At 48.6% G+C, this 22,500-nt stretch overlaps 1 protein-coding gene across 1 annotated transcript in view; it reads right to left on the bottom strand.

Annotated features, from left to right (window-relative positions):
- LOC310798326 (cadherin-4-like) overlaps positions 1–22,500 on the bottom strand; it is a gene marked incomplete at both ends in the record, with an annotated part of 263,719 nt that overhangs the window by 125,072 nt on the left and 116,147 nt on the right. The window contains 1 exon segment of the mRNA XM_083660852.1: positions 16,344–16,367. Coding sequence (XP_083516978.1) covers positions 16,344–16,367 — 24 coding nt within the window.

Here is a 22,500-nt window from a genome sequence, read left to right on the forward strand (position 1 = left end):
GCCAACCACTCCACAAAGTTTGGTGGTGTTGCACTGTATGTGAATCCGTTTAGAACTCAGCCGGCTTTTTGTGATTGGCTATGCCCATTACCACGCCCCCTTTTGGTTAGCGGGCATGGAAAGTTAATCAAGTTCTTACTTGGCCCCGTGACCTACTTGTCTACAAAGTGTCGTGTGGCGTTCTGCGAATCTGTTTGAAATGTAGGCGCCTTTTTTTGCGATTGGACACGACCCCTTTTGGCCAGTGGCCATTTAATCCTTTATATAAGTTGGCCCACGACCAACCTTTCTAAGTTGGCACATGGCCAACCTTTCTACCTTCTTCAAGTTTCGTGCAAATGCGTTCATGACTTTTTTTCAGATATCCTGCTGACAAACAACATGCTGTAACCTCCCAGCCAGTAACGCGCCGCTGGCCCCGGCGTTGTTGTTGGCGGAGGTAATAAACAGTCTACATGCTGAGATCAATGCAACAAATACTGTCTCTTTTTAATTGAAGACATCTGTGGGGTCAAAGTGGTCAAAGGGCAAAAAAAAAAAAATCCATTGATGATGAAAGACGAGAAGGACTGAAACGTTTGCTGCTTTTCAAATCCCCCGTTTTATTTTTTTGCCCTCCGAGCAGTGTTTTTTGAGCTGACAGATGTTTTAAATTAACGAGATGGTATTTTTTGCATTGATCTCAGCATGTGGACTGTTTATTGAGGCGTTTTAGCCCAGAGATATTGCTGCTGTTGGTGTGCCTGTGGCTATCTCTCATGAATATACAAACACACACAGGCAGGCAGGCAGGCAGGGCTGAACACAAGCCTTCACAGTCAACGGACTCCAGGTGAACTTTTGCACCGCGTCAAAGCGTCAAGGTTGAGCAGAGGGCGCCCGCTTCCCGTAATGAGCTGGAGATACTTAATCTGGCGTCGGCGCCCGGCTTCCCTTGAGGAAACACCATGAATCGAGGAGGTGGAGAGAGGTCTTCAGCATGTGCACACACCCTCTCTCTCTCTCTCTCTCTCTCTCTCCTCTGTCCAGGGCGATAAAGAGACGCCACAAAGGGGGCTTGAATGAAAGGGGGCATCAAATGGGCATCGATCTCTAATGAACTGCTGAACTTCCTGGATCAGCAGGGGGGGCGTGGCCTGATCAGCAGGGGGGGCGTGGCCTGAGTCACGGCTCTGCCTCGGTCAAGGACGCCGCGTCACTCTCTGTCGCGCAGCAAATGAAGCGCCGCAGCAGGACACCGAGCCCAAGAGTCTCCTTTCATCTCCTGGGGATTATAGCACGCGCGCGTGTGTGTGTGTGTGCGTGCGTGTGCGTGTGTGTGTGTGCGTTTGTGTGTGTGTGTGTGAAGGTGAACCGTGTCATATCTACCTTTTCCCCACAGGCTACACACACTTCCTGTTTCTGTTGCATGCTGGGGATTTCCCCCCCTAGGCCACACATACAGTATTATGAGACTCCGTCGTCGAGCGCGAGGGATGAAGGAGAAGACACACCTTGGGCGAGTTTGTTTCAAATAAACATGAAACTGTGTTTATGCGGCGGTTTCCTCACGAGAGGCGCTGATGGTCGCTTCCGTTTAAATATTCAGCGTGGAAAAACAATGTTCAAAGGCCCCTTTGTGCTCCAGAGGAATCCCATTTGTATAAGAAGAGGAGAAAAAATGGTTGACATGTGGTGGAGAGTGCCATCTGTGGTAATCCCAAGTACATACATTAAACATGTATGGGAACAGTGAAGGCTGGTGTCGGCGGACCGTCTCCAACTCAATTCTATTTCAGTTGTAGTGACAAGCGGAGAGAGGGGGGGCGAGGGCGAAGCGAGGAGGCGGGCGCCCGGGAAACGCCATCGCGTGCCGATCTGTGGGCTCCCGGATCGTCAGCCACTTCACACGTACAGTTAGGCGACACCTTCGGTGTCTCTGCTGCTGCACACGCTTCAGTAAACACAAACACACGCGTTGCTTTTTCACCCCCCCTCACTCTTCTCTTCATCACACACGCACGCACGCACGCACACACGCACGCACGCGCACACACACACACACACACACACACACACACACACACACACTAACAGGAAGTGTAAATACGATCGGAAGTTCCGATTGTATATACACTTCCTGTGACTCCTAAACCTAGTCTGACTCATAATGCGAGTCAGACAAGGTTTGACCAGGTGAGTCAGACTACTTTGAGCAGGTAAAACAGCCGGCGTTTTGAACAGGATTGTCGTGATACAATGGGTGACACTGACGCCACCTCTTCACACATCGCCCTGGGAGAGAGTGTCTAGCTTCGCCGTGCGTGCGTATAGGAGTGCTCCTTTATCGATGGCGGTAGCGAGGTGTAAGAACGACTCCTGCCACACTCTGTGTCCCCGATACCGAGAACCAACCGCTCAGCTCAGCCGACTCTTCCAAGCTGCCTGTGCCTGCGTACATCGAGGTGCTTCGTCTCGACGCGGGGGCACTTCAGCTCGATTTATGTCCGATTACAACGGTCCAAATCTGAATACATCATATTCTATTGGCCATTTAGCGAATCTAACTGGACAGCTTGGATTTGGTCTTATGCGAAGCAGAGATCCTCCAGTTGGGACATTTCGACGGCGGCGTCGTCTTTCTAAACTGTGCCTTTCGTGCACAGTAAATGTTCCCGAGCGTCTCGCTCTCGCAGTAACGCCACAGGGCCTATTTGAGAGCGGGGGACAGTTAAAGAGGTCAGGATGATATATGACGCGGGCCCCTCCTCTTTTTACGAGCGCGAGTGTGTCCAAACGGCGTGGCCCCGCCCCCGCAGCCCTCCTCCCCTCCCCTCCCCTCTAGAGCATCCTCTTCTCTTTTAAAAACAGAACTTGGCCCCCGCCACCTCTGAGTTACGCCCTGGCATGGCACGGCCCGCGCACCTGCACCTGCAGCGCGGGCCGTACCATGCCAGCCTGGGCCCGGACACCAGGCTCCGGGGCAGCAGCGAGCAGCGGGCAGCTCATAAATGAGTAATGGCAGTCACATTAACATTCGGAGGTAGGCCAGGCTGAGGGGAGGGGTGGTGGTGGTGGTGGTGGGGGGTCTGTGCAGCGCGGACGCTCCCTCTGTGGGGATGAGGGGGGGGGGGGGGGGAGGTCTATGCAGCGCGGACTCTGTCTTATAAAACAGCAGCTGATTAATGTTTCATTCTAGCCGGCCTCATTCTTCCACTACCGCTGTGCAGAGTCAATCTAGCGAGCGGGCGGGCGAGGGGGTGGGGTTTGTGGGGGCAGACAGAGCGAGGGGGTGGGGGGGGGTGGAGGTTTGTGGGGGCAGACAGAGCGGGGGCGAAGAGAAACAGTTTGTGCAGGCGCTGTGCAGAAAGGTTGAGCCAGCGAGGTGCCACCTTTCCTCCTGTCCTAAAATGGAAACAATTAGGGATTCAGACCCGCTCCAATCAATTAACGACTAACGGGCCTATTTTAGAGATACGGCGGGTGTGATGACGGGAGGTTAGGAAAGTGCTGTAGGGTCATTTTGGGTTGAAAGGATAAATCACACCCTAAAAGACCTGAAAGGGACAGCTCACCCTAAAAATCCAAAATACATGTTTTTCCTCTCACCTGTAGTGCTATTTATCCATCTATGTCGTTTTGGGATAGTTGCCTGAGTTTTGGAGAGATATCGGCCGCAGAGATGTCTGCCTTCTCTTGAATACGATGGCACTAGATGGCACTCGGCTTGTAGCGCTCGAAGCACCAAAAAAATACATTTGAAAAACTCAAGAGCAATGTCTCTTTCCAGAAATCATGACCCGGTTACTCAAAATAATCCACAGACTTTGTTTCATGTAGGAACTATTTTCTTTTGCAGTCATGTAGGAACTAGCTAGCAGCTAGCGGCTGTAGTTCGGTCAAAAGAAAATAGTTCCTCCATGAAACTGCTCATAACGAGGTCTGTGGATTATCTTGAGTAACGGGGTCATGATTTCTGGAAAGAGACATTGCTGTTGAGTTTTTCAAATGTATTTCTTTGGCACTTTGAGCACCACAAGCCGAGTGCCATCCAGTTCCATTGTATTGGAGAGAAGGCAGAAACTCTGCGGCCGATATCTCCAAAACTCAGGCAACTTACACAAAACGATATAGATGGATAAATAGCACTACAGGTGAGAGGGAAAATATGTATTTTGGATTTTAGGGTGAGCTGTTCCTTTAACACTGTTAGAAATCTGCTAGTGGTGATGTTTCTTTCCATTCAGTTGTCCATTTTATTGTATAGTGGTGTATTTTTTAACTCTAAGATAAAAGTAATAACTGTCCAAATGTAACATTATTATATGTACAGGGAAGCTACATTAGTGTTACACATAGAAACCAGAGTGAAGTTAGCTACATTGGATATTCGGTGGATAAGAACAAGAAGAACCATTTCCAACCACCCGTTTAAATATTTGAGAAAATATATCCACAGAATAGCCAAAATCCTATATCCTGTATCAAGCTAACTTCACTCCAGTCACGTACAACCCACAGCTAAACCCACACAGCTGTCGAAAGGCATTCTGGGAAATGCGGTTAAACCACTAAGTGAAGTGGACGACGTAGAGGAGAATCACCTGGTGTTTAATCTAACGATATCTATGGCCCCCGTCCACTGTCATTCAAAACACGCGAGACTGTGCGCGCGTCTCTCATTTTTACGAGTGTCAGGATCCACACGAAGCAGCACTTTCTCTTGAGGCTGCCATGGGTAATATGCAGCGGGCCATATGGTCGTCTGTCTCGCAGAACGTGTCTTTTCACATGATTAGGGAGAAAATGGCGATGGCAAAGTGACTCTGACAGGTGCGTGACTGTGGGGAGCAGAGGAAATGAACAGTTTGACACAGGTGAGGGAAAATACTACGCCTCTTCCGACTTCACAGGAAACACTTGAGTAATTTCTCTTTTCCAGGTGAGAATATTTTACAGAGCGTTTCACACATAACTCCCTCGGTCTCCATAAAAACGAGCGGTAATACTTTGCAGTGCATTACATTGTAGTCCTGGAGCTATTTCAGTGCCTATGCCCTCAAGAATACAAAGGAAGGAATACCCCTGAGTTACAGGCCTTTTTATTATGACACAAGGGCAGTTCATGTACGCTACGCTAAGTGAACATTTAAGCTGTGTTCACACAGAGATATTTATTTTTCGCTCTGTCGCTTGATTCAACCCTTTGGAATCACTCTGTCGCTCTGTTTAAATCGCTCATCAACAGGCACATGAATTGACGGACATGTGGGGGATATAACGTTACGCAATGTCATGATATTTGTCCACTACGAGCCACCGTCATTGTTTACAAGCTAAAGCCTATCAGCGTGCTCCTAATGCGAGCTCCATACCGGTAGGACAGACTTCACTTCATGTCAGCTGTCAGCCTGTCAATGCGGTTTGTTGCCACACAATAAACCAGAGGTTTGTTCCAAGCCAGTGTGATACTTGACTCACTCTCACACGGCAGCCAATCAGTGTTGAACAGCGAGCGACTGATGCCAGCGTATTTTCGCTCGAGTTGGGATATTTCATCTCGGGCGACGAGCGTATTTTCTCCCTATCACTCTGTCTCTGTCGCTCGGACGCCCAGCGATTTTTCTCCCAGGCGAATATACGCTCAATCGCTCGTTTGCATTGACTTTGTATGTAAACTCAACGCCAGCGAAAAACTTTAATAGGTCGGTGTGAACGCACCTTTACCAGTCTCCCATAGCCAAAAATGAGGGAGTCAGTCTCTCACCCCTTAAAGCAGCCACGAGCAAGATTTTCGATTGTTATTAAACAGTCTAGATTTAATATCGATGCATCACATCTTACCTCTAATAGTAGACGAGACCAACGCCGCGTAGTCTCGATTGAACCCCGAGTGAATCGGCCAGTGTTGTCTTGACGATTAGTCTGTCTGTGGCCAGGGCAGATCAGGAAGTGAAATGAAACGGTTTGCGGCAGCCACTTCGGCCATAACCACAAAATAACTAAATTACTTCCAAACAAACTGTTAGAATATAACGAGAGATGTTCGCGAGAGTAGCAAGCCCCTGCATGGCGTTCTCCGTGTTTATGGCCTGTTGCTAGGCAGAGCGAAACGGTTGAAGGCAGGCAGCTGCCGTAAACCGTTTCGTTTCACTTCCGGGTTTATCCGGCCCGCCGGTAGACAGACACAGACTCTATAATCATCAAGAGAGCAATCTCCGATTCACACGGCTTTGGTCTCAGCTCCTATTATAGGTAAGATGTGATGCATCAATATTATAATTATACTGTTTAATAACAATCGAAAATCTTGCTCGTAGCTGCTTTAATCTCTGATATCACACCCAATATACAGTTTAGAGGAGAATTGAAAATAGATGACAGTCCCCAGATTTATTTTTATAATTTTTTAGGCATGGGTAAATTTTTCATCATCATCGTCACCATCAACAACAACAACAACATCATCATCAACATCATGGCAGAGTGAAGCTGGAATTTGCTCTCTGGTTTTTTAGATGTTTGAATATTTGTTCATGGTGATCCATGGTTCATGTTAATATGTGCACGTGAATTGTGGAATTGAGTGGTATTTCCTTTCAATTTAACATCTATCTACTAAAGCAAGGAATCTCTGTCTGTCTGTCTGTCTGTCTGTCTGTCTGTCTGTCTGTCTGTCTGTCTGTCTGTCTGTCTGTCTCTCTGTCTATCTGTCTGTCTGTGTGTCTGTCTGTCTGTCTGTCTGTCTGTCTGTGTGTCTGTCTGTCTGTCTGTCTGTCTGTCTGTCTGTCTGTCTGTCTGTCTGTCTATCTGTCTGTCTGTCTGTATGTATGTGTGCGAGTGAGTATGTCGTTCGCATAGATAAGAGTATCTTGAGAACCGTTCGTCCGATCTATTTCACAACTGGCGGGTGCGCTGCTGGGGACCCGAGGACGTGCGGTGTCGGATTTGGTGCAATTTGGACGCGCGACACGCGTTCACTATTAACACTAAACTTTGAATAAACAAGTGAACGGCGCTCTGTGCAGCGCGCGGGGGGCGGGGCGGGGCCGGGCGAGGCGAATGGGCACTGCACTAGTGAGCAATAATTACACACAACAGTGTTATGTCGATAATGGAACACGGTCCGCCGAGACTCTGTGTGCTCTACATGCTGCGCTAATGGGAAGAAGCCTTTACAGCAGCAAAAAAGTGAGTCGGAGAGAGAGAGAGAGAGAGAGAGAGAGAGAGAGAGAGAGAGTGAGTTTAAATGATATTAATGTGTCAAGTTAGGGTCGATTAAAGTCATTTGGTAAAGTAGAGGGGGGGGGAAGGAGTGCAGTTAGAAGGAACGTCAAGGAAACAGGCACTCAGCGGGTTCTGTCAGGTGGGGAACGTTGACATGCGCCGCATGGACTCGGCTCCAGCAGTAATCTTATAGAAGTGACAGATTACTACTTATAACACAAAGTGGCTAGCGTTCGCGCACGCACGCACGAACGCACGCGTACAGTACACACACACGCGCGTACAGTACACACACACACGCACGAGCACGCACGCACGCACACACACACGCAAACAGAAGTCAATACATCCGTGCAGCAGCAAAGTAATCTGTGCGTGTAAGGAACACACAGGGAGAGGTAGTGTTGATTGACAGGCAAATCGTTCCGCACTGAAATACCCGTTTGACAGAGAAAGGCATTGAACGCAAGAGTTAAAAGCCAGCCACAGAAATCGCCTCGGTGTGCTTCACATGAAAGCCAACTTGAGGACTGCGTGCGCCGTTTGACGAGCCGAGTGTCGGCAGCGAAATGTGTGCGGAAATATATATATTTTTTTCTTCTTCTCTGAGACGAAGAACCTCTTAATGCTCTTTGTGTTAGCGAAAAGCCGGATGCCAATCATCATGAGCGTGCGTCTCTCTGAGGGGCCCGCGCCCGGGAGCCGAGGCGCGGGCCCCTCAGAGAGTTCTAATAATTCCACCCCTGATCCGGAGGAATGACACCGTTTTGAGCGCCGCGCTCGCTAGCTAGCTGCACCGTACACGGAGGGAAGGAGGGGGTCATAATAAAAACTGCTTGGCTTTTTGTTTGGGAGACATTGTAATTTAACTGTTGGGAACAGGCAGTAGCATTTGGCTTTAATAATAACGGACTCTACACTCTAATTTGTGTAGGGATTTGCCTGGACCGCCCTTGTCTCGCAGGCCCTTAAAGGAACACTCCGCCCATTTTCAACCAGCTTTGTATCATTAGAACATCAGTAGTATATCAGAAAACTGTAAACGGTTTTGAAGTCCAGTGACATCACTGGTCCACACTAACTCAAATTAATAACTCATTAACTCAAATCAACTCTCAATAACTGTCAAACTATTCATCATTCATCTAGTTTGACAGTTATTGAGAGTTGGATTTGAGTTAATGAGTTATTAATTTGAGTTAGTGTGGACCAGTGATGTCACTGGTCCACACTTTAACACTCAATAACTGTCAAATTAAATGACAGACTTCAAAACCGTTTACAGTTTTCTGATATACTACTGATGTTCTAATGATACAAAGCTGGTTGAAAATGGGCGGAGTGTTCCTTTAACGCTACACAGTGCCTTCCAGGCTCCTCGTCGCTGAGCGAGAGGGGAGATGTGGCCCCAACTGCCAACCAGAGGAGACAAGAGAGACGTGTAAAGGGATGGAGCGGGGGGGTTGTCTCTGATGAAAGGGACTTGGATGTTTTGCCATCTTCTGTGTCTCACAATATCACATAATGTAGTCATAACTAACCCTGAGATAAGTGTTAGTCTCAGTCCTGGTGATGAAATGAACTAATTAGAGTGGTATAAATGTGTGTTTTGAAATAATAACTACTGTAGGTACTGTATGGAGATGTGTCATATTTAGACATCGACGCAGGTCCCTCTATGCAGAGAGAAATATCTCCAAAAGCTAGACAATAAAGCGCCCATATATTTTATTCTGAGACCTTATCGAACGAGGTAAGTTCACAGTAGAGGCGTGGCCTACAGGCAAGCACCGACAAAAAGTGGTCACGGTAAAGTGGTCTGAAGAAGAGTTTCTGGGGTGTGTGATCTCCGTAGGAACCCAGGCCACGAAGCCTTCCCTCTGCCAGACCCCCCCTTGTTCCCACACGTTCCCCTGTCCGCTCTCATCTGCATCACAAAAAGAGGCCTTTTCTCTATGAAAATACTGAAAATACTTGCTGTTTGAAACGTGTAATCCAGTGGAGGAGGCTAGACGTGTAGCCATTAGACAGTGTTTCTCTGTGTCTGGGGCTGTCTGCAGTCTCAGCCTCTCTCTGCAGGCTCAGGCTTTGTAGCGGGCGGCCAGAGTAAAAACTTGTTCCCGTCCAGAAGATGGGGAGCGGGGGGAAGGCTGGTCAAAGCGGGTGAGATCAAACATCTCCCCACAAGTTGTCTGGATAGTTTTTGCAAACTGGTGTACACAAATTCTGAACAGAAGAGGTTTTTTATGTTTTCGCTCGCCTCCGAGGGAGACGGGCAGAGGGAGAAGAAAAACATTTCCGACGAGTAAAAGTTTGAAAATTAAAATCGGGCAGAAAATAGGTGCTTGTCGCCGGAAACAGGCTGCACATTTTTACGCTCGTTTGTTCTTCGTGCTATCTCTCGTCGCACGTATACTCCTGCGCAGACCATCTGCCGCCGCCGGGTTCCTGTGTGACTTTACTTCAAGAGCTCTTAGTGGCTGTCTTCATCAGCTCCAGATCCGCTGCAGAAAAACAGCTTTAATTGGTAAACAGAAGGGGCCTCACGCTTCACCACATTTTAGAGAAGGAAAAAAACCGTCTGTGAACGAACGATCAAGAATTGCAAATCCATCCAGCCTCGGCACAGGCGCTAAAAATGCTAACAACAAGTTGCACACAAGCCGCTTTCAGATATCCCTTTTGCAAACAACAACCACAAAAGAATCAGTTGGATTAGCGGGTGCTATTCAAATGAACACATGTTGAACAATGGCAAGATGGAGTCAAGACATGAAGCTAGAACTCCATCCCTCCATTCAGCACATGCTCTCGGGCCGCATACGCCGTAAATCAACCTGTCTGGCTAAAATTGCCATCTGCAATATTTCAACTTGCCCTGTCGATATCCCCAAGCCCTGAATTCGCCCTGCTAAGCACTCTGCTGCAGCCAGAGAAAGACTGAAGCAGCAGCACATGTCAGAGCCCTCTGGAGCAGCAGCATGTCAGAGCCCTCTGCAGCTGCAGCATGTCAGAGCCCTCTGGAGCAGCAGCATGTCAGAGCCCTCTGGAGCTGCAGCATGTCAGAGCCCTCTGCAGCTGCAGCATGCCAGAGCCCTCTGGAGCTGCAGCATGTCAGAGCCCTCTGGAGCAGCAGCATGTCAGAGCCCTCTGGAGCTGCAGCATGTCAGAGCCCTCTGGAGCAGCAGCATGTCAGAGCCCTCTGGAGCTGCAGCATGTCAGAGCCCTCTGGAGCTGCAGCATGTCAGAGCCCTCTGGAGCTGCAGCATGTCAGAGCCCTCTGGAGCTGCGTCCGGGATCTTGCGTTACACGGCAGAAAGAAACCCTACTGGGTGCAGCAGCCAGCAATGGAGAGTCCATTCCAGCAGGCACTTACGCCATCTCACCAAGGCCACTATAGGAAAGCTTCCCCACAATTAGGCTGACAGAAATGGCCTCCCTGACACGTTATAGGAAGGCAGGCCCCTCCTCCCCCCCCCATCCACTCTTCTTCTCTTTGCACTGTCAGGGTTCTTCTACGCTTGTGTTGTTTCAGAAGGGCTTTGAGACATTAGCTTCTGTTGTTTCACTAGCTTCGCAGACATTTCGCAGCCCATTAGCTGCTCTTTCAGCCCAAACCGCTACTCAAAACCAGAGAGAGAGAGGGAGGTGCAGAGGAGAGAGAGAGAGAGAGAGAGAGGGTGAGAGAGAGGGAGGTGCAGAGGAGAGAGAGAGAGAGAGAGAGGGTGAGAGAGAGGGAGGTGCAGAGGAGAGAGAGAGGGAGAGGGAGGTGCGGAGGAGAGAGAGAGAGAGATGTGGAGGAGAGAGAGAGAGAGAGAGAGAGGGAGGGAGGTGCGGAGGAGAGAGAGGGAGGGAGGTGCGGAAGAGAGAGAGAGAGGGAGGGAGGGAGATGCGGAGGAGAGAGAGAGAGGGAGGTGCGGAGGAGAGAGAGAGAGAGAGAGAGAGGTGCAGAGGAGAGAGAGAGAGAGAGAGAAGGAGGTGCGGAGGAGAGAGAGAGAGGGAGGGAGGTGCGGAAGAGAGAGAGAGAGGGAGGTGCGGAGGAGAGAGAGAGAGAGAGGGAGGGAGGGAGATGCGGAGGAGAGAGAGAGAGGGAGGTGCGGAGGAGAGAGAGAGAGAGAGGTGCAGAGGAGAGAGAGAGAGAGAGAGGGAGGTGCGGAGGAGAGAGAGAGAGGGAGGTACGGAAGAGAGAGAGAGAGAGGGATAGGGAGGTGTAGGGGAGAGAGAGAGAGAGGGAGGTGCGGAGGAGAGAAAGAGAGGGAGAGGGAAGTGTGGAGGAGAGAGAGAGAGAGAGGGAGGTGTGGAGGAGAGAGAGAGAGAGGGGGGGCAAAGAGAGAGAGAGAGAGAGAGGGAGAGGGAGAGGGAGGTGTGGAGGAGAGAGAGAGAGGGGGGGGGCAAAGAGAGAGGGGGAGGGAAGTGTGGAGGAGAGCGAGAGAGAGGGAGGTGTGGAGGAGAGAGAGATAAGCCCTTTTCCCACATGCGCTTTGTACCGCAAAATGACCGGAACGTGGTCAAATGGCTGCATGTGGGAAAGGCGCCGTGCCGGTATAAGCGCGACCCCGTCGTCGCGGCCATTTCACCAGTTTTGAGCTAGTCAGAAGAGCGGTATGCCGCGATAGACAGACAGGTGAGAAAGGGGTCCAGTCATTTTCCGCTATCAGTGGGCTGTGACTTCGTGGACCAGGTTGCACACAGTAGACAGTCCAACACCAAATACACAGCTGATTGTTCGATATTCCCCTGGTGTTGCGTACCACCAAAGGACTATTGCCAGTCGCAAACGCGCTTCCAGTGGTTTTCGCCACCGGGTGATCTTGCGTGCGGGTCGGACCAGACTCAGCACGTAATACCGGGACATGCGAAAATGACGCTGCCATTCCACGTCGTCAAAATTGTTCAGAGCATCTTCCCAAAATAAATTCCCTCCTGGTCTCTCTCGCTTCCAGACGGCTCTAGTCTCACGCAGCAGCGCAGAGGTACATAACACTGTCATGATCTGTCCCCGGTTTAGTCTATCTTCATATTCTGCACGATGTTGAGCGGAGAAGACTGCGAACATTAATCTGTTTCTGTTCGCACGTATATCCCCTTTCCATTTTCGCCTTAATTTGTCTGCGTCGCTGTCTACGTTTGAGGAAAAAGCGCGTCAGCAATATTATCAAAAGAGTGGACGCCGGCTCCATGTGTGTTTGTTGTTTTTTTCTGACTGGCCTCAGTGGCCTGCAGCACAGACCCCAGGCCACTCTCCCCCTCCCCCCGCCCCACCCCACCCCCCAACATACCGGCTATTTGACGACTAGATTCTCACTTGCGAACGCTGAGGTGTGAAGGGAAATTCAGGGAAATGTCCGATATTGACTTACAGGTAATTTTCCGGTACGCATGTGGGAAAAGGGCTATAGAGAGAGAGAGGGAGGTGTGGAGGAGAGAGAGAGAGAGAGAGAGGGGGGCAAAGAGAGAGGAATAGCACAAAAGACTTCAATGTGGTGCAGATATATAATGAGCAGGGTAAGAGATTGTCTTAATCAGGTGAATCAGCATTAACTGAAGACATGTTAGAGATTATACCTATAGAGTATAATTATTAGAATATATCATTAAGATTATACAGACTGATAAATATTAAAAATAGCTTTCAGCATTTACAAAAATAATGGGTAATAGAATTGTGTTTAATTATCTACAGCAGTGGTTCTCATTCTCAACCCTTTTCACATCAAGGACCCTTCGTAGTCCACATTAGGGCCATGGACCCTATTTGATGAGATAGTGTCTCATCACGGACCCAAATCTGAGAATCTTTTTACCACGGCGCTGGCAGCAGGCCAGGTCAAGGAAGGGGGCGGGGCTAGATAATGGGGGCCATAGCTAGAGTTAGGGAGGTCCAGGGCCGTATAATAGAAGAGTTGCCACATCTCCATTCACTCCTATGGACCAGTTTTTTACCCTCAAGAGTTCCAGGAAGTAAGGTTCTGGATTAAGCAGCGCCGTCGAGTTGCAGCGAAATGGACCGTTTGTGATGTACTTTGAAAGGGTCAGACGTTTAAAGAATCAAATTGTATATTATCAGCTTTATTTTCTGCATTCAAAGGTAGCGCGAGCCACCATCCTGGCTATTCATTGGCTACTGAGTCACACATTTTGGACCCCCACTGGCGTCACTCTCTCACTAGATTGCTCTGGGGAGGTCGTAGAGAGTCGGGATTCCAGGGGTGGGTAAGGGGAGTGGCTAGGGGTGTGTGGGTATTGGGAGGGGGCGTGGTGAGGGAAGGAGGCGTGGCTAAGGAAAAGGGGCCGTAGCTCAGGATAGGAAGGTCATAGAGAGTCGGGCTTCGAGGGCTGAGTAGGGGGAGTGGCTGGGTGTGTGTGTGGGTGGGTTATGGTAAGGTTAGGACCAATTAGCTGTGTTGTTGAGGTACCCCAAAACATTGCCTAAAGTGCCATAAGGCTGAATGGCCACACCACCGCGCCGTGGGCTTCAAGGTATTTGCGCTTGTTATAATTGTCAGATATGATTTGAGTCCAGTCCTCCATGACTATCTTTATTGTACAGTAGGTAGATACATATAACGGTCTATACAGTCTATAATTGTTATTGAAAATGAAACAACAAAGTTAACGAATCATCAATTTGAAACCCTGATCGACAGCGAGACAACCTTATTGAGGATGAAAAGAGATTTTGGTACAGCAGAAAAACGCTGTACTGACTGTGCTGTGCTGCCATCTCTAATATAATCCCTGTTGCCTTTATAAATAATAAGGAGAGAAAAAAAGTGCAACGCTTTGTACGCACACGCATCCAGGAAAGATCAGAAAGATCAGAACGCTGTAGCAGCCTAACGAGCGGTACACGCATGGCGTGTTTTATAGGAACTTTGCCAATTTGCTGTGCAGTTTGGTGGAGACAGAGTTAAGGCGCTTTTCCAGTGGCGGGCTGATGGAACAATTTGCACGGCTGGCAGAAAAACCATAATCAATCCGCAGATTACAGATAAAGGGCACTAAAACCAGCCGGGCGCAGCGGTTTTCTCTTATCGCAATTACACCTCGCCCTCCCCCGCCTCAGGTACAGCCAATTAAGCCAGGAGAGAGAGAGAGAGAGAGAGAGAGAGCGCGCCGGGCCCGGCGGCCACTTCACAACGAGGAGGACCATCACACTCCTCCAAACATGAGGAGCCATCACCGTGCAGAGAGGGGCTGAGAGGGGCTCGTTAAGCCCGCCAAGATAGGGGGATAGGGGCCACGGGGGTCTACTATGTTTTGCACTGCGTATATATACTGTATATATATGTTCTTTTTTACGCAGACGCGCGTATATGAAAACAGAACTTGATTGGCATAGAGTTAACGATGTATGCTTTAGTAGGCAATAAGCAGTCTACTGGATGGCTGCCTGCTGGCAGCGCTACACAAAGGGGAGCAAGGGCGCAGGGACCTTGCCCCCCTAACACTGCCTCCCTTTCACTCGCTCATCTGCCTTTCAATCCATTCATTACCTCGCTGTCTCTCTCTCCATCGCTGCTTCTTCTCTCCACTCCATTCCAATATCGTTCACATTTTGTGACAACTCAGCAGGTACGGGGGGAGGGAGGGGGGAGGGAGGGGGGAGGAACTCATGCATGTGTTTTACAGTAATGTGAGAGAGAGGGAGGAGGAGGGGGGGGGCGCTAAAGAGAGACAGCGATGATTTCACAATCAAGCATAAGTCTCCGAATGAATACAAATCTTTACCCATTGTGGCTTCTTATTCACGGGGCTTTGTTCGAGCTGCTGGGATGAAAAACGAAAGAAAGAAAGAAAAAGCTATATAGCTAGCAATGAAAAATTTATCGCATAAGCTTCCCTGAGCTGTGTATCACTGTCTGTCTCTTTCCACCAGCGGAGAGACGTTAACCAGGCACACGAAAATAAACCTCAAGTGTCGAGAGTCGAACCGCAGCTCCTCTCTTCTCTTCCCTCTCGTCCACTTTGAGGTTTCAAAAGAGCAGGCGGCGTGCAGCGTGTGGTGGTGGTTTGTCTGCACCTTGTGATCGCTGCAGCACGCCGACCCGGCTTAAATGCCGTCGTTCCCCCCCCCCCCCAAAGTGCAATCCTCCATAGGGGGCGCTGGTGAGCCGCCAGTTCAGCCAGTTCACTTCTTCTCTTAGTGCACAAGCCTAAACTCTGGTGATGAGTGAATATGCCAGACAGACACATGCACACACTGGGAACATCTACAAGCAGATGCAGCAGTGCGGCAGGGCAGTGGCAGACACAGGTGCTCCCCGACCTGCTAACAGGGCTCTGCAGGTGGACTGCATGTCACGCACACGCGCACACACACACGCGCACGCACACACACACACACACGCATGCACACGCACGCATGCACGTGCACGCACGCACACACACGCACACACACATGCATGCACGCGCACACGCACGCACACGCACGCACACACACGCACATGCACGCATGCACGCACGCACACACAGACACACACACACACACTCATTAAATAAGAGGCATAAACAACGCCCTCAGACTGCCGACGAACCATTTTGCCTCTACATGTTGAGTTGTTTTCAGTGATTAAAGTGCTCCTCCGAGCACAGGAAATCAGTGCTAGCAGCACTGCAGAAGGAAGTCCAATACATAATGAAATGAAAAGAGACGCTAGTTGCCACAGTAGGAGGAATCCATCTACTCTGGCTCAGGGATGCTGCAGAGACAGAGTGTAAAAGATACTCCTTATTGGATACTATTAGAGTCAAAAGGGGGTAAATTGACTAAGTAGGTCGAGGGCAAAATGCATGCAGGGAAAATATGCTAAATTCAAATTCTGATTGGCCACATGGGTCCGAGGACGCTGTTTTCCTAAATTGCCTTTCGGTGGATGTTTTCCGCTCGTTTCAGCATTTTGTCGCGACACGCAATGTGATGGAGAGGAAGATAGCTTCCCGGTGATGCAAATGATGTTTGTGGCTCAGCGCCGCCCCACACCCCCACACACACACACCCCCCCACTGAGGCTAACATGTGAGAATGGTTCCTTCCAACATCACCACAGAAGACAGCCAATCGGCCGCTTTCGCCCGGCATGGTCCACACACACAGATGGCTCTAAATCAAGGGCGCGTGCGGCTGCAGTACTTACCACGTTCACTGGAGAGGGTGGTATCTGTCACAGAGAGAGAGAGAGAGAGAGAGAGAGAGAGAGAGATGATTAGAACTTAATAGGTTTCAGTAAAAAATGGCACTGCAATATTAAAGTCACCGTTAAACAAGACAACAAAAACAGATCAATTTCTTCAGATTAATGGGAAGTGATTTGTCACGAGCCGTATAGCCGGACGGTGACATCCACAGAAAGTCGGGGGATACCGGAGAAACATTTGCTGCCACAAATCCACAGTCGGTCACATTTGTCTCTGTCTATTACCCAGGCAGAACTATTTAACCACAATGCACTTTGTTTTCCCTCTTCTACATCTTGTCGCCGCCTGCAGCCATGGGATGCATCACCGTCTTCAAAACGCTTGTCGTGATGTCTATATTGCTCTGGTGCTGCTCACTCAATGAAACAGTGGAGAATTGCATATGCACTCTGCACCCTCGTATGTATCTGGTCGTGGGCGGTATTCCCCGTGATCTAACTGGATTCAGACAGCAGCGGGCATCACAGCTGCTGGGCGACGGAAGGTAGGAGAGGCAGCCATCAGCCGTGTTCCACTCCCCATGCACCCAATAGACCCTTTTCACTGGGGCCATTTTGTGTCGAAAAGGCAGGGTAAACACAGGTGCAAGCAACACACTGATGAGGGTTTCCAAATTCCAATCATGGAAGTTGGAAACCCTCATTAGTGTTTTGCTTGCACCTGTGTTTACCCTGCCTTTTTGACACAAAATGGCCCCCGTGAAAAGGGTGTATTCACCCATTTTGTGTCTAAAAGGCAGGATGTACAGTAACACAGGTGCAAGCAGAACATTAACGAGGGCTTCCAACTTCCAATCCAGTGCCGGGGCCCTCGTTACTGTTCTGCTTGCACCTGTGTTACTTCCTGCATTTTAGACACAAAATGGGTGAATTGGGCGGGAAGTGGGAAAGAAAAAGCTAATGGAGGCTCTTGACGGCGCTCCCCCTCCCTCTGCCCCCCACACCCCGCTGTGCCCCCCGTCCCCCACCCCCCGCTGTCCCCCCCACCCCCCCGCTGTCCTCTCTAACGCAGGCTTCTCCTCTGCATTCATTGCCCTCATTTTCAACGGAGGCGCCCCGGAAAGCCTGGAGTGCCGACATGCAGGAACCCTGCAGGTTCACCTTTGGCCGCCGTGTGAGCTGCCAAATTGCTGTTCAATCAGGGTGAAGCCATTTTCCAGACTAATGGCAGCCCACCGGTACGCACGGCTGGCATGTGAGCTGAATATAAACACCCACGGTTGACCTTCTACACTGTAACCACCACGCTAGGCTAGGCTACGTGTCGCTTTGTTTCGCCCGCCTGTTAAGAGATCTTTGACGGACAATGAGGTGAAAGGATGCGTAGCAGCAACGTACTGTACATGTCATCATGAGCAGATGAGTGCGTGTGCGTCCAATGAGGAAATAGCAACTCGGCTCAGATACGTTTTGTGAAGTCTGGGTTTCAGGATTTGTCGCTTCAAAATTTGCGTGATCCAAGCCGATGATTTTGAAAACAACAGTGAGGGAGCTAGCTCTCTGTTAGCTCCACGCCTAGCTCCCCTCTCTCAGGAGCTGCAGGGTTGTTTTGTTATGGGAGTGCAGCCAAAATCTAACGTTAGCATATTAGCCAGTTAGCTATTGAATAGTGATGGGACGGACGATCTCACAATATGGTTTAAGGGTATGTGTCCTGGTTGCTGCACTAGCGCCTCCTCTGGTCGGTCGGGGCACCTGTTCGGGGGGTGGAAGGGAACTGGTGGGAATAGCGTGATCCTCCCATGTGCTACGTCCTGCCGGTGAAGCTCCCCCGCTGTCAGGTGAAAAGTCAAATAATCAATTCCTTGATCTTACCAAGTGACCATTAGTGAGGAGTGGACAGGTCAAGCCAGTTAATCACATGGATCTTCCATTTGAATCAGACCACTAAATGGAAATAGTATGGAAGTATCCATCTGATTGAAATTGCTTAGATAATTGGTTTTCCAACATGCCTTGTGCTACACTGAGATCCTCTGCCAGTTTTCTGCCAAAAAAACAGTCCACAATGCAGCCATTCTTGTATGAACCACCACACACTGCTGAGGAGATTTATCAAGAAGGCGAGAGCGAGCTACAGCTACTGTAAGTCAAACAGCTACAGTATCCTGGGGGAAGAGTCTGCAGTACCGGTGAAGGCCTGGAGAGGCCAGGCTGCTGGTGGATGTGCAGATACTGCACAGAGTTGAGTGCCTCCATGGTGGGAAACACATGGGCTGGTCACTGTAATTATTGATTGAGTGCTTATTGATTGATTGCTTATGAACTATGGCCCTTCTAAGATGTATTTTGTGAACTATGCTCTTCATCATTGCAGAATATTCCTGTGCAGGGAGAACATGTATCTTGTTTTGGGAGGGTAGACGTGGAGTGTTATGTCTTGTGAACATCAGATTGACTAACTGACGTCATGGAAATGTACTGAGTTGGGGAGAGGTTGAATGAAGATTCACCAATAAATCAGTTGCTCGTTTGTAATGAATAAGGATTTGTTTATTTCAATATCGGAACTCTGTACAGAGGGTCACAATGCTATCACATACCTTTTATGTGACCGTCTGGTAAACAACTTTACAATTAAGGAATAAACTCTGCCTGACATTTATGAAACAGGAAGTGCAATGCTAGGCCAGAAACTTTCAGATGTACGGTTGTTTAGAAAAAGCAGTTATGAAAACAGATGGCCTTCCGTTTCAGACAGTTCTAGACGGAGAACAAAGTACTTTCATTTCGCGTCAGACAGACATCGCAAATTTGCAAACACAATATACATGCAGTATAATTGGACATTATTATAAAAAGGTACATGCATGTATGATTAAATCTCTCACAGTCACTTGAGAAACTTATCGTTGTGTGTGCTTTGAGTCCAAGGTTCAAATTGAAGAACAGGGATAATTGTGTGTTTCTTGTAATGGCAAAAAAATGCTTGTTGTTTGAAACAATAATCAGTCGCTCATTGAAATGAACAAAGGAGGATTTATTTCCAAGAAATGGTCCTTCTAGAAGTTTCAGAGGAAATGAGCAATACAGCAAACTCATAATCTGTATCTTATAATGAGCAGTGGCTGACCCCCAACCTCCAGAGTCTGCTGTAAAGTTCCATCAGCTCACAAAGGACGATTCAACTCTCACTCTGGTCAGGCAGACCTGGACGGTATCTATTTCACTCCCTCACATACAGTAGCAAGCAGAAATGACTCATCTTAATGATGTTTTTGGAACCACAGCATCTGTCAGATGGGGAAGGGCCACTCACCAATGCTGAACACCGACAATAATGATCAACAATCAATCAATCAATCATTTTCACTCACATTTTCAACATTAAAATTTCGATGCACGCATATTTAGAAACATTAAATAGACCGCCAAAACCAGAGCAAGGCAGAAGATCTCAGTGTAGCACCAGGCATGTTGGAAAACCAATTATCTAAGCAATTTCAATCAGATGGATACTCTTCCATACTACTTCCATTGAGTGGTCTGATTCAGATGGAAGATCCATGTGATTAACTGGCTTGACCTGTCCACTCCTCACTAATGGTCACTTGGCAGGATCAAGGAATTGATTATTTGACTGTTCCTGCTCTTTGAACGTCGCTCGGAGAGAGCGTCAGCTAAAACCAAACGTGCAGGATCAAGTGTGCACTAAATGGAGCAAGTTCCATACCTTTTCTCTTTCAAATGTACGTATCAAATCTACGTATTCATCCTTTCATTTTGTGTGTGTGTGTCGGCTACTGATTAGTTTGCAGCTTGCGGGGATTGATGACATGGCTTTTTGGGGGAGCTGCCTGTCGCTGATGTGATCAAAACGCCACACGCTGACAAGTTATGTAGCGCTTTTCTCTCCGCTCGTGTCTCGCTAAAATAAATCCATCTCGAGTTCACTGTGAAATCCGCGGCAACTTTTTTTGACTTGTTTACAAAAAGCAAACACATCAATATCTAAATGAGAGTTTTGCTAGTAGACAGGCCGGCTGTCTCCATTCCTCCTCCTCACGTATAAAGACACCCCTACAGAACTCCACTCTGCACATGTTAAATTATTCATCTCCCTCTGTCAAGAATTCAGCCTTGCTAGCACTCGCCAGTTTCCACACAAATTGGCAGTCAGGCTCATATTTGGCATATGGTGCAGAGCAGCGCCGCTTGCTTCCCCCCCCTCTCTTCAGTTTGGCTTGCTGGCACTCCCCAGGAGCAGCTAACACACACTGGCCTACAGTATACTCTCTGTCTCTCTCTCTCTCTCTCTCTCTCACACACACACGCACACACACACACACACACACACACACACGCACACACACGCACACACACACACTAGGGGTGGGAATCACCAGATGCCCACCATACGATACTAAAACGATACCTGAGTCACGATACGATAGTATTGCGATATTGCGATATGCTACAGTAGTATTGCGATATATTGAATATTGCGATATTTCGATATATTGTCTAACTCCTTTTCCTACCTTTTCCTTGACCTCACCGGAAGTAAAACATGCAGTGTTTTTTTGTTTTGTTTTGTTTTGCCCCACATGTAGGCTACATTATTAAGCTTCTCTGGACTCAATACGCCACTGCAGGAACGGACTGCAACATCGGGCGCTTCGGGGCAGATGCCCGGTGGCCTGGCATGGCATGGCCTGCAAAAAAAATAAAAAAAATAATAAGAATAAGAATAAGAATAAGAATAAAATATCGATACTCGGCGTCCAAATATCGATACAATATCGTCAGGCAAAATATCGCGATACTATGGTGTATCGATTCCCCCCCCCACCCCTAGCCTACAGTATACTGTACTCTCTGTGTGTGTCTCTCTCTCTCTCTCTCTCTCTCTCACACACACACACACAGACACACAGACACACACACACACACACACACACACGCACACACACGCACACACACGCAGACACGCACACACACGCACACACACGCACACACACACACACACACACACAGTCTGTTTTGTAGGTGAGAACCCCCCCAACCTCCTACTGTAGCAACAGGTTCCAAGGTGTTTTTGCGCTCTGCATACAGTAGGCTACTGTAACAGTCCAGTCAGCCACAGTGCAGCTATTCAGATACTAACTGGACGCTGACATTTAAACTGTAACAGTGTTTAACAGTGAGTTGCAGATGCCTGCTAGGGTGTCGGGCTGTTGGACAAAGTGGCAATTGTGCCTGACAGAGTCACTGTCCGGTGTCTGAGGCTCGCAATTTGAAAAGGCCTTCCAAGCCAAATAACTCGAGGACATGTTTACCAGAGCCATATAGATAGAAGAGTCCCGACATCTCCATTCACTCCAATGGACCAGTTTTTTACTCTCAAGAGTTCCAGGAAGTAAGGTCCTGGATTAAGCAGCACTGTCGAGTTGCAGCAAAATAGACAAGTTTGTGTTGTACTCTGAAAGGGTTTTTCCCCCCTTGAATCAAATTGTACATTATCAGCTTTATTTTAGCATGCAAAAGTAGCGTGAGACCCATTCCTGGCTGTTCATTGGCTAACGAGTCTCGCATTTTGGTCCTCCGCTGACGCCACTCTCTCTCTAGAGGACACTAATGTTTACACCCTAAATCCGTATACACCACTACAATAAAGTACATCTAAAAAATAATCATAAATACCCTATAGATCAGATGATGTACGGCTAGAGTCAGACTCAGGCTCCATAGGGTCCCCGTTGCCACCAAGTGACGCGGTTTGTTTACCAAAATCCTGCTCGGGCTGATCCCTCGTATAGAAGTAGGACACTTAACAAAATAGAGTTTTTATGTTGTAGTTTTTTTCTTTTTGGTCACTTTTTGGACTACAGTATACACACACACACCGTTCATTTTGTTCCAAACTGATCGATCGCATTTCAAGAAGAGGGTCACTACAAAGCGGAAGATGAGTGCCGTGAAAAGAATGAGTCAAAGGCAGTGATGATGCACACTCCCTCTCATTAACCAGCCCAGGGAAAAGGTCACAGAGTTACTCATTTCCTTCGTCCATTAGATAAAAAAAACACCTTCTCTCCGGCTCTAAATTACATCCGCATTGTCTGCTCGATTTCCTCTCGCCCTTGACCACAGCGGC

The sequence above is a fragment of the Poromitra crassiceps genome, assembly GCF_964638095.1.
Source record: "Poromitra crassiceps genome assembly, chromosome: 25".
Taxonomy (NCBI): Eukaryota; Metazoa; Chordata; class Actinopteri; order Beryciformes; family Melamphaidae; genus Poromitra; species Poromitra crassiceps.